We start from the raw sequence: 13,983 nt of genomic DNA, 5'->3' as shown, positions 1-13,983 counted from the left end.
TAGTATATTTTATTTCCCTGTAAGATCACAAATGATGCTGGGCCATTTTCTCCATCCACCTCCTGATACTGCCATGCTTCTTCTTTTGGAAAACCCACAGCAGCAGAAATTTTTGACACGGCAATAAATTGACAAGGTATGGTACTGCAATTTACTAATTTGCAATGTCTTATGTGTCAAATATTTTAAGGTTGGAAAAAAGAGCCTCCATACTTAATAAACAACTTAGTTTTATTTCAGTATTAAACCACTATTTATTTATTACACTAAATGGGAACTTCTTATAACGTCATTGGATCATTACTTTTCCATGATCTGAGTTCTCACAAAGGGGAATGATAAGAACCATTCATTTTATACTAGTTTCCAGTTAAGTGACAGACATTGTATACACTATGCTTTTAAATACTGTTTGAGTGGGTCAAAGTCCATTGTATTGTCTTTGCTTTATTTAACATTTACAAGATCCATAATAATGCACTTGTAATATTTTCATCTTGCTGTGAACCTCTGATTCACCATTTTTATTTATGTTCTTTATTTTTAATTTAATTTAGATGTATTTACAGGATACATCTAGGATAGTCAACAGGGGATATAATTACTTTCTTTCCTCATTGTTACCAAGTTCTTCTCTAGTTATTGCCAGTCATATTTAAAATAAAATTGCCAAGATTCTAATCACAGATGTTGCAAATATATGTTTTGATTGTATCTGCACATTGTTACTATGTTAATTTTGTATTAAAATGATGTAAAACTTAGCCTTTATAATGTTTTTTTTGTTTTTGTTTTTTTTTTTTTTTTTTTTTTTTTCCTTTAAACAGGATGATCAACATAATTTTGACACAGTGAGCACAGTTGTTGGTTTCCATACTTTTGTCTTATCTGTCCAAGCTGCCTAGAAGCCTGTCAGTTTGGTATGTAATAAGCCAAATAATGTGAGAGAGATTAATTTGGGTTCTGCATGACTTTATGCACTGTGGCAGACAGTCAATGGGAACTAGTGAGAACTATATACTCTCTTTAAACACAGAGGCTACTGCTCTAGTGATTGAGCAAATAACACAGAGGCATCAGAAGCAGTCTACCAATTCAGATTGCGTTGGGATTTACAGTTCCAAATACCAGATTAAGTCCCTCTGTTTTCTAGCATGTCCCACAGTGGTAACATTTGTTCAAGGAAGGAGATAGATCTTTTTGATCCTGAATAATCTTAATGGAAAATGTTTATCAAGAGGTTAGAGTTTATATAACATAGGAAAACTTGACAGAACAGCATGATGCTTTTTCTCATTTGTAGCAGAAGACTGCAGGATTACAAATGAAGCCAACATTAGTGCAAAGTCAACCTGAAATCTAACCCCAAACCTTCACCCTGGGAGGAAATTGAAGTTATGACTATGTAACTGAGGTTAACAGCAAGATGGGTAAAGCAGGGCAGAAGGGTAACACACTTCTTCATGTGAACCACTGATCCATCCTACCTAGGGCTGTTCCTCTGGTGATTTGATCAGAGATTATATAATAATGGATGTTTTCCTTAACACCTCATCTCCTAGGATCATCTCCTAGGATCTCATAAAGGGTGCGTGTGTGTGTGTGTGTGTGTGTGTCTGAAGACTTCCTAGCACCTGCATTTACAGTGCAGAGCTTAGAAATAAGAATGTTAAGAATGTTAAGAGTTCAAAACTATAAGGCATGTTAAAAAGAATAATAATTTAGTATTAAAAGATAACTGAAGATGAACACTTTATGACTATCTGAAACATCTAAAAACATCTGAAGATCTTGGAATACTTAATTGGAATACTTAATGTCTGAATATTTAGGATTTTATAGCAATATCAAGCAATTACATATATAGGCATGAATATATTGGCCCTCTAATGAGAAACATTAGAAAGTAGTCAAGTCCTAAAACATGTAAAAAGAGCTGTATTCATCAGCTCTGTACCAAACCAGAGCCTAAACAAAATGATACAATACTGTTTCTGTAGGATACCTTGATATTGGCTATGACCAAAGCTTGGCAGCAATGATGGCAACTAGCACTTAGCTCATTTGCTGATACATGTTTATACCTTGTTAACAATCTGCTACCACTTTGTAGCAACAGAGGACAATATGGCAAGGGAAAATATGAAAGGAGAACTGGATTATATAGGCATTGAATCTGCCTATGCAAAGGTGAGCAAAGGCCTTTGTTTTTCTTATTCTCATGGGTTAGGTGAGAACTGATCCATAGGACTTCCATAAAGAACAGAATGAGTTTACTTCATTACCTCCTCTGTGTGAACCTTGAAGTGGTTGTGGATGGGGAATCCTTTTTGCTGTTTTTAACAGGTAGTTGTTTCACATGCTTTGGAGGTAATCAAATTTGATTTGAAATGAAACAAATGTCTATCTTAAAGAGGATGATGAAAACCATTCTTCTGAGTAATTCTGTCTCATCCTTCAATCTTAAGTGCTAAGGACACTGGACTCTTGATTAAAGCCACAGTTAGATAAAAAGAATAACTTTCATTAAAACAATACTGAAAATCTTGTGCTAGCTATCTCCTTTTTTATGCAGAGACATGTCAACAGTTTTCACTGATGCAACAGAAAATAATATTCAAGATCTTATAACATAGTCATTTTCTTTTCAGTACAGTAGTGTAAGTGTCTGTGATATAATCCATAACAGGCAGCTACGTACAGTTTGAGACTAACTTGCCAATGCACTAGCAGAGTGTCTCAGGAAACCATTCTGGGCACAAGATGTTCTGTCACTATGACAGTGAGGTAACATGTTTTCCTCCAAGACTCAGAACACATTGTCATTATTACAAGTAGAGGAGATCTCCCCCAAAACGTTGAGCAGGCTGACACATTAGGTGAGAGAAATTGGAAGGAAGAGATCTTTGGAGATGGATGCACCATATTCCCAACTGGGCTGCAGCCTGGAATGCTTTTCGGTGTCTATTTCCTTGTCAGACAGTCCTTTCTGAATGTGGTATTTCTGATGTTCCCTCAAAGCTTCATTGCCAAGAAGGCTAGATATCTGTAAGAAATAAAGATTAAAATTCTAGCTTCACTGAACATTCTCTTTCAATTCAAGAAGAACAAAATTTCATCCAAATCCATGATATGATGATAACAACAGAATGGTGCACGGATAATTTCCTTTTTAGTTTCTGCCCTAAGGTTTCTGCATGAGATGGTGTTACTCACTTCACTAATAACACTGACGGTGAGACAAAATAAAATATAGCTCACTCTACCTAAACTCTTCTGTCTCTAAATGATTAAATTGAGAGTGAAATTCAATAACAAACTTATTTGATTTGCAAGTCACCAAAGAATACATCTGGTTTTGCTGATTTCTGGAAACTTTAATTGTATATATTTTTCTGATCACTATAGAAACCTTTCCTGATGAACAGCCTTTCTTAATAAAAAAAAGCAAATGTGCCACCCCAATTTTGTCTGTTTTAAAGGCAAACAGACAAAACATCTCACTAAGCTCAACAACAAAAAGTCTAGAAAGTGTGAAACAGTTCTCACTATAATGTACAAAATCTATTTTAATCTTGTTAATTGACATTTCTGAACTTTGTTCTGGAGACAGCAGAAGTGAAATCATTCATGACACCAATAGTATATACAGAACATAAATAACTTTTATCCAACTTCCAGCTTGATTTCTTGAAGCTTAACCAATAGGAAAAATATAATTAAAATACCTCATTGGTCTAGACTACTGCAATATATGATTGCTTTGTGAAAACCAACATGCATTTCTGGATGCTTATGCATTAGAATAGGTATTAACAATTGGCTCAAAATATCTAATAAACCAACCAACCTCTTGGGTCCTTCTTAAATACACTTGTCATCACTTCCTTGAACTCATTTGTTCTTTAAGAATGCCTGAGAATGTGCTGAAGAAAAAACATCTTGAAAACTAGGTAGACACATTGTAACCATGATATTTGTATTATATATTGATGACATCAAATTAAATGCAATTTAATTCTGATCCCACAATCCGTTATTTGTATTCTTTCGAGTAGTCTTGTCATTCATGAACTGTGTAGCTACCAGTCTTTTGCAGACATTTTCTGTTGTTGTCTTGAGCTAATACACTTGTTGCTTTTTTTTTTTTTTTTTTTATTCCAATATCTGTAGCAAGTTCAACTTAAAAAGTATTTCATCTGAGAGAGACCTAAACACATTCCCAAAAAGATGAATAGATGATATATAAACTTTTAACACAATGTCTGGATTTCTTTCCATTTTATTTGGCAGACATTTAAAGACTTCTCTGTTGTTTATATAATTTTGTTTTTAATATTAGCATAACAACTGAACAAGAGTATGTTCATCATCCTGATACAGTTGTATGCCCAGAAAGCACCATTCCTCCAAAACATTCTGTTTAGGAATCCCTCTTGACATTTCTCAGACTAACATGACTAACATATTTGAATCTCTACATGTCAGCATTGAAATGCTTTTAAGTTTTGCAGTGTTTTTTTTTTTTGTTTTTTTTTTTTGTTTTTTTTTTTTAATGTTGTTTTGAAGTACAGGTTCTCATCTAGTATCATTTTCTAAGAGATGAGATCTCCTGGTTAAAATGGCAAGTCCTGACAGAAACTGCTCAGGTGGCTTGGGAACCACATAGGTTCTTCACTGAATGAGTGGTCGCACACTGGAACAGGCTCCCCAGGGACGCAGACATGGCATTGCCTGTTGGAGTTTAAGAAGCATTTGGACTGTGCACTTAGTCATATGGTCTGAATTTTTGGGTAGACCTGTGTGGAACCAGGAGGTGGACTCAATGATCCTTATGGATCCCTTCCATCTCAGGATATTCTATGATTCTATGAACCTATGATTCTATGATTCACTCTTCAAACTGCACAGGAAAAACATGAATCTTCTTTTTTTTTTTTTTCTTCATTTTCTTGAATACATCTGAGTTTTCCTCAGTATCAAAAGAGTATGCAGAATATACATTCCACATAGCTTACAGCTGCTCATTTTGTTCCATCATCATGTTCATAAACATTTATGAAAACACTGCTTCTTTTGACCTGTTTGCAGAAATGTGTGACAAATACACACACACACACACACACTAATAATAATAATAATAAAAAAGACACTAGTTGAAAAATTGCATACAGTCAGGTTTCTGAAATAATTATGCTTTCCAATGTCAATGTTGTTGTTTCAAACAGACCAAATGGAGTTTTATTGACTTCAGGCACAGCACCTGCTGAAATCCTTGGCCACTGACACTCCAGGACAGATTTGGACCTATTCCAGCAATAATACATAAATGAAAGCAAGATGCTCTCATTTGTATGACTTCTTGACCCTGACAAAATTATTAAGACTCATCCTGGTTCAACTGAGATTTTTATCAAAAAAACATGTAGCTGTTACTTGTTACATTTGTAGGAGATACAGCATTTCAGAATGTCCCCATTTCCTCTGCCAAGTAAAAATAGTAATAATAGAGATATATAACAAATAGCAGCACCTTACCTTTACCTTCATGTTTTCTACTCATGCTACAATACCTTGATTTATGTCTTTGTGATAGGGACTTTGTTGATATACCTCAGCGTGGTTTTTTTGGTAGGCTTTTTAGTAGGGAATACGAGAGTATTCTAGCTAGTACGCTATTAGTTCTGAAGTACCAAGGGAGAAACAACCTATTTCAATAAGAATATGGAGACATATTCTTCTTAGTAGTATTACAGTAAAAATAAGATGCACCCGCTCACCAAAGTCTCATCTGGCAGCTCCTCTTCCTCACTGTGAGCAGAACAAATACTGACATTTTCCTCAAAGAATCAGTCATGAAATGCGCTCTTGAAACGACTTCTCAGTATGTTTCCAGACCCACACAGACCCATTCCAGACCCTAAAGCTGTTTGCATAATATTCATTGCAGATGCAAAAAATATGAAGAAGGACGATATTCCAAGCTGGAAATAGCAAACAGCAGAATTCTTGCTGAATTCCTGGGAGCCAAAACTTCACTATCACTCTCTAAATATGTAATCTATGATCAAAATAAAAAAAAGTGGGATGTTTAAATAATTGAATTTTTAAAATTATTGCCACAGAAATAGAGACTGGCCATGTACCATGGTGACCAGTTATTTTTCAGAAAATTTATGTAGAAAGATTGATGTGAAGTCTCAAGTGATGCCCTAATATGGTGGTAGTACAGGAACTGAAACATCCTTAAAAGTTCACTTGGCAAAAACAATTCTGTTTCTAGTTTGGCTAAAGGGCCAAAATAAGCCCTTACAATGATAGGAGTACCACTGTAATGTAGAGGGGATCCATGAAGCTTATTTTTAAATCCAGAGAGGTGCAAATCCCTATGACTCTTGTGAGAAGAGAAAATATTTTAATTTAAAGAAAGAGAATGAATATCGATGACTTGCCATCTGATGGTGATCTTTGTCCACTGATACAGATTTATTACCAGATATGAAAAAAGACAAATTCATAACTTTTTTCGATAATTGTATTTTTATGATAATGTGTATTAATAAAATTTTATTAATACACTAATACACTTTTTTTTTTTTTTTTTTTTTTCCCAGCATTTCCTGTCAAATTGTTTAGAAATACCACTGGAAAAAAGTAGAAGGCCCTGGGTGTTAATTCAGTAATACCTTCTTTGTCTATCCATCTTTTGTCTACCCATGCTGGACAATGGAAAGCATCTGAAAAATGTTGGTTTTGTAACTCTGAAATGCAAAGAATTAAAGCCAACATAAACAAATGTGAATCTCTGACGCATATTAAAATAGTTGAAATTACACAATAAAATCCCAGTATCACATCTATTACAGGAAATGATTGTCCTGAAAGGTGATAGAAAAAATGTAAAACACACATTGTACAAAAAATGAGATCAAAAGAAAAAAAGAATCACATTTATTTTGTGTTACTAGATACTGTGCTGCCACCAGCACCTACAGTGCTTACCACCTTCAGAAGATTACTATAAGCCTTTATAATAAATATAATCATAGTAATGCCTCCCTTAGATATGTAATCATCATAACCTACCATGAGTGTCTGTTGTAAATGGTGTAAAGTAAGATTGACCTTATGTTCCTCATACAACAGAGCCTGATGAGGGCATTTTTACCTACTCTATCACCATGGCGAGTGAACTGCTTAGGTAATGTCTACACATTTCAGTCCTTTCCTTCAGCTAACAAGGCAAATACTTTCAAAGGCAAATACAAACCCTGAGCAGCTCAGCAACTCTGTCAGTTTCTCCATTAAGTTCAACTGCCCAAGTATGACCCTGATTCAGAAGCATTATTACTAATTTTATGTGGGGTTTAAAATAATTAAACTGTTCATAAGCTATACTAGCAGGTAGGTGATTGATTCTTGAATCCTTAGAACAATATTTTTTGACAGATCACAGGAAATGAAAACATTCGCTTAGACTGTTTCTGAAAGCATATAAATATTTATGGCCCAAATTATACCCATGTAAAAAGTGTTTTCCAGACCAATGTTTCTCTGGCACTTTTAAAATTCTTTGATAAAGGAATGACATAGATGTTATAAACTCTTTCCAGACAATATTCAGAATGGCCATTAAACATTTTTCAAAACAATCTTTTCCACAACTTTGTCACTCCTGCATCAAAACTTACAGTATGTAAACTAGTTAAAGCAAATTATGTGTTTCAGGTAGATCAGTGTAGGTTGCAATACAGATAGGGACAGAAAGATGTAAATGACTATTAGACTATGCTTTAACAGCTACCCATCTGGTATCAAGACAGCTAACTGGCTGGTAGCTAGATTGGGTATACTTGCACTACAGACTTTCAAAGCTTATTTTACATTTGCACCAAGTCCATTTGTTACTGCATTGACACTATACATGATCCGAAAGTGAGTATAAATTACATGTGTTCACTTGAACAATTTCTAATCAGTGGCTATTACCTGTTAGGAAACAAGATGAAATCTCTCCATCCAAGGGAAGGGTAAAGTTTTGCAATCCCAAATATGTGCACATAAATACACAGTGGACGAGTGGAAGAGTCTAGTGTGCTATAAGGGAGCTTCAGTGTGAATAGGAATTAGGCCCTTTAAGGTCATGTCTATGTGGATAATTTCAGACAGTCAGGAATTAACATTGCCATTTACTGAGCTGGCAGGACATGAGGCAACTTTTGACCAAAAGCCAATGTAAAGATGCACAAAAATCTTAAAACACTAATGCAATCTCAGCCTCAAATAACTGCTTTTTCTTTGTTCAGCCATGCTATGATATAGTGAAGGAATGTAATGCTTAGACAAATAACATTTTTATTTAACAAAGTTTTTCCTAGAGCAAGGCAAAACTTCAAATACTTTCTCACCTCAGTTATTGATAGTATACAAAGATGCATGGAAATAGATTTCTTCTTTGCTAATGACTGATCTAGAATTCTGTCATTGAAGCAGACAGGGAACCAAAAGAAACATACAGAAATACAACAAGAATGTGTAGGACAGTATGATACCACAATACTCATTACTAACATTAAATTATTGTTTATACATCCCACTGTTCTGATCTTTTCTGCTCTAGGTCATCAGATGAAAGTGATGAAATACAATGAGCCTGACTGATGCTAATGAAAGATATCATTATGTAAACTGGATCTATTATTACCTTTCAGGTAGCTTTTAATATACACAATTGATTAAGTCATATGTTTATGTTACAACATTTATAGCTCATTTCTAATATAAAGCATATAGTCATATACATATATATATTATGTATGTTATATGAGCTTTTGGTGTTCTAGACTGCAGACTCATGAGTTTGAATGCTTTAGTTTTGTGTTTGTTATGTCTAAGGATTAGTTCTAGGGCTTCTTGTGTCTCCCATTACATATCAGTCTTGTCAAAATTATTATGTTATCATGAATATAAAGAATACTGATATTTCATTATAGAAGTGAAAAATTGCATTAAATGCCATGCTTCAGTGGCAAAGTTCTACCCTGTAGGCTTTCAAACTTACTATTTTCTCTTAAATTCCATTATTTAGTTCATCATAAATAAATTTATTTATATAATAAAATAAAAAAATGTTGTGATGTCACCTGCCATGAGCTAGACTTTGCAAACTTCTCCCTGACTTCTGTCTTCCAAAATTTCCACAAACTACTGATGATAGGCAGACATGATTAGGCAGAAATAATGAAAACTAAAAATAATCTCTAAGGCTTTGGATGTGATGTGGAGAAGATGGAGTTTATTGCATATTGCAAAGCTTGCAAACTATATAACTCTTCTTCTGCTGGATATCTGAATTTCTGCTCTGAGACTTGTGGTTTTGAATGTAATCCAAGCTCCCAGTCTGATTTCATATGTCTGTGGTCTAATTCTGCAATTTTGTTCACAGGATAAAGAGAAAACCTAATGGACTAAAACTGTCAAAAGAAAATGAACAAACAAACAAAAAAAACCACCCTACAGTTCTCTGTGGTAATCACAATATTCAAGAGCTGAGATGAACACATGATGTTATACTGGGGAAGACACACCATAGCTGCCAGTGAAATCTTACTGACTCGCCATAAATTTCTTCTTCTCCATAATCATGCACTGTGGAAATGCAACAAAACTCTTCCACAGTAAAACTGACGACAAGGAGAGATGGTCAAAACAAAATGAAACAAATCTCTCATTACCATATAATTTGTTTATTTCACCTAGGTAAATAAGATTAGACTCAGCACTAAAGTAGCTTTTGGTCTGTCAGATGAAAAGGTCAGTCAAGAAATATCAACAAGATTCAGGATTTTCATATACTTGGAGGAAGAGATCATCACTTAGTAAAAAGTGCATTATTTACCTTTTCAGTAAATCTCTGCAGTCATACAGAAGACAAAAACTATGGTTTAATTACAAAAATTAAGCACAGAAAAAAAAAAAAAAAAGGAAACACTCTGCAATACATATTTTATACTGCCAAATACATAGGAAACTATTTGGAGTTTCTTTATTGCTATAAGAAAGCGATTTATGAAAAGTGACTGCCAGTGGAAAAAAACAACCAAACAAAAAAATCACAACCACCACAGAATACCTAGAACTACACTAAAAAATGTCCATGAGTCCCCACTGAATCACAAACTCAGCATTAGAAGTACCATTTTCTGTTTATTTATATTCAGTATTATAACAGTATTTTTATTTTCCTTTATCTCATTCAGAACTCTTTTAACTAAGGATCCAAATCTACAAACAAAAGAGTGTAGGCACAGAATTTGATCTGAAGGCCACTAAACAGATGTCAGTGGGCAGTATTTCTACTTCCTTCAATGGGTTTGAAAAGGGCATCCGAGTTCAGCATTCTGCACTCCTTATATTGTCAGAAATTCCACTGAGGCAGTGCAATATCAGTCTCCACATAATTACATACATCTTCTTCCTGAAACTGAGGTCAGTCTCTTTAATTGTACTTTCATGAGAAAATGAATTTTGGAATCAGACTAGCTTTGTAGAACAGAAATGAAAATACATACTATACATTGGTTACAGCAGTGTTCTACACTAACAAATTGCACTGTTTAGTTTTTAAACTTTTCTATTACTCGAGCTGGAGTTTATGAATGTCTGAAGAAATGACTGTCAAAACTTATGTTTCAGTACTGATTCTTCTATTACACATCTCAAGTAATGAGAAGTGATAGCTTCTCATGAGAAGTGAGCTTCTCAGGCTCACTCGAGGCAATGCACTTGGGCATATACTTGAGAAATACAGATGGACATGTACCTATATTTAACTGTTTTTCTCCATTTCTATAAGTACAAAAATAATAATCAATTACATCACAACATGATACCACCTTTAAACCAGGCATAACAGAAATTTTTTCATCATTGCTGACATTACCTAGAACTTCAGTCATGGGCTAATAGAAACCACAATGATATATATATATATTTTTTTTTCACTCTGATAATAGTAGTCAAAAAAAAAAAAAAAGAAAAAGAAACCACAGATACTTCTATCAAGTATAGTTTCAGATCAATCTTGAACCAGGGATACAATTTCAAATGATTAGTAGGAGACATTTATTATTTGCTTGACCAAGATTTGCAGCTTCACAAATAACACTGTACCAGTGGTACAGCAAATGTCAGTCTCTCTTTTCCTCTGTAGTTGTGGGATCTTCATTTAATAAAATGCTTAACTGTTTCTGTGCACATGAGAGGAAAAGTTCCAAACTAGACAGATTCCTCTGACGAACAACTTGATCAAGCTGTTGAGATAAGAAAAGAAAGAAAGAATAACTTTAAGAGAACCTAGAAATAAATTTAGGGATTAATCAGCAAAAATTCAACCATATTCATTAATAAAAATTCAACAACCAAATTCAACAACCACTACAAAACAAAGCAGTCTTTTGTACATACTATTTAGTAACATTTTCACAAGGTATTTTTGTCTCTCCAAAATAAAATGTACATTAGGTCTACAAGAAATTGCCAACAGCTTTCAAATCCTAAATGATAAGAAGTTTGAGAAACCTTAACAGCCTAATTGCCACAGTAGACAAATCCTCATAGCATCTTTTAAAATTGCTTTTATTAAAAGATACTGCTTCTATTGTAAAATAAATGCTACATATTGCTGCTTATTCAAAAAATTCAAAGTCTACTTTTAATTAGAATAGCAACATGTTTAAATAGTTACCAAAGAAATATTTTCTGCCTACTTTGTTTATTCCAACTTTTTTTTTTTTTAATCCTATACTGTCAGACAAACACAAACTATATACTTACTTTCAGTACAGAAAATGCTCCTTTCTTTTCCTCCAAAAAAGATAATAACACAATGACAAGATTTGCTGGATTACATGCAAATTAGATAGGTATATGGTTTAACAAAAGGTATTTGAATTTGCTAAATAGTGTAACAATAGTAAATAAAATGCACAGCAGGATTCTATTTGGCTGAATTTTACAGTTCAAATATAAAATGAATAATATTGAAACTGCTCAATGTTTTCTGCATGACTATGCTTTAGTTGGCTACAAATTTAACTAAATACTTATACAATACTGACACAGGGTGAGACTAAAATGTAGTGGTATAAAGCTTTGTACTCACATTTTTAATTATAGCTTTCAATAAAAACTCAGATTCTATGGTATCTTTCCACATGTACACACAGGCAGCTCATTACTTGGCAGTTCAGTTAGTTGTATGAATGGACATTTTGTTTTGTAACAGAAATCCACTTTTTAAAATTAATAAGACTATAAGGCAAAGTTAGCAAACTTAGTTAAGGCAAACTTCCTGCTTCGTTTTGAAAATGTCTTTATGACATAGCTACAGCAGTGTGACTGAATATACAAAGGAAAACATTGTTATGACCCTGTGCTTTGCTTCTCTTTATGCTACTCTGAAATGCAAAACCAGGCTCAAGTACTTTGAATATTTTAGTGTTTTCTTTTAGTAATGATGAATGTGTCAATTCCACTCACAAACACCTATTTTCTAGAAGCCACACAATGATAAAACTCTTGTTTAGTAATATACATCTGCTTGTATATATATATATTTTATTTCTAGTCCTACAAATTTCCAGCTGTTGTGCAAATTTTTGCATCTCTTAGACTGATGTGAACCTAACCCACTGATTTATGATGATCTTACCACTTTCCTCCTCTCTGCAAATATATATTTCCTCCTCTATGCAAAATATAAAGAACATTTTGCATGGAGAAGCTTGTAGATGTTTTTGTGCTTGTGAACTATATTTCTTTGGGAATGGGTAGATATAGTCCAATTCACATAGAATCATGTTATGTCTTAAGAAAGAACATGGGAAACCTATTTCTCTCAACATATTACATCATCAAATTCTATTATTTATTGTAGATATATCAGTTGGACAAGCTTAGCATGAAAGTGACTTTCAAATGTCTTCCTTTTATGGCATATTAAATCATCTGTATCCTTTTAGATAAGAGTTCTTTATTAAGCTTTGACCAGGAGCTTTGGCTCCTCCATTTTCTTTTCTTGCAGTCTTTCCCTGCAGATTCTGCTTTAAAGAGATCAAAGTAGCTCACCCAATGTATGTTCTGATATGGCACTGATAACTTTACCAAGGCATCAATCTCCAACTGTATGCTGTTAAATTTATTTCACCAAATACTAATGTACTTTTAATGTGTATAGGCTACAATATGAACAAAACAATTTCATCAGGCTAGAAAGAGATTTTAAAAGTCTCATATGAACTAAGAACACATTTGGGTAGTCTTTGTTGAGCTCAAGTGGTTAATTGGTAGTCTCACTTTGTCCATTAGAAAAGTTTATGGCTTGTTAGAAGTTTATGTAAATTCAATAACATAAAAGTTCACAACTCAGTCACCCCTTAAGGTTTACCTTGACAATACTCTTCCATAACAAAACGGAAATGACAAAACATTCTGAAAGACAGGATCTTCACATGGCACAACGTCAACAACAAAAAACAGTGAAATGATGCTGGCTTTGAAAATAGTACATTTAAATGTGTTCAGAAGGAGAACATTCCCATTCATGGAGAAATTGACTGGGAAACTGAACAAAATCCAATGAAGCTTCATTATATAATATATTGTTTAATGAAGTGTTTGGAACAGACAATTTTTTTGAACAGTGCCTTAACACTACTGTGTTGCTGCTTGCATAACATACCATTAGATGTGAAAATATGTAAGTAAGACATTTTTAACTTTGTTTTTCTAAACAGTCTTCCCTCTATATTTTTAGGTCCTGTTCACTTCATGGAATGATCTCATTATTTAAATAAACATAAATGGACATCTGGCAAATTCAAACTGAATGTGACTCATATACAAATGTAATCAGTATGAATAATGTATTAGGGATAGAGCATTCACACAACCAAACCAACCAAAATGTTTTAATTCTGTAGT

At 33.7% G+C, this 13,983-nt stretch overlaps 1 protein-coding gene across 22 annotated transcripts in view; it reads right to left on the bottom strand.

Annotated features, from left to right (window-relative positions):
- Positions 1-212: 212 nt before the first annotated feature.
- Positions 213-13,983, bottom strand: part of CCDC91 (coiled-coil domain containing 91) — a 169,231-nt gene continuing 155,460 nt past the window's right edge. For 16 of the 22 annotated variants that reach the window (XM_068658948.1, XM_068659048.1, XM_068658967.1 and 13 more), the window contains one exon: positions 213-3,046. In XM_068658948.1, coding sequence (XP_068515049.1) covers positions 2,876-3,046 — 171 coding nt within the window. In that variant the 3' untranslated portion in view covers positions 213-2,875. Of the gene's footprint in view, positions 3,047-9,725; positions 11,313-13,983 lie in introns of those variants that run through there. The other 6 variants (XM_068659146.1, XM_068659071.1, XM_068659030.1 and 3 more) reach the window with 1 other exon arrangement.

Source organism: Anas acuta, chromosome 1 (genome assembly GCF_963932015.1).
Source record: "Anas acuta chromosome 1, bAnaAcu1.1, whole genome shotgun sequence".
Taxonomy (NCBI): Eukaryota; Metazoa; Chordata; class Aves; order Anseriformes; family Anatidae; genus Anas; species Anas acuta.
Note: the sequence above shows the minus strand (reverse complement) of the source record. Positions and strands in the feature narration are given on the sequence as shown.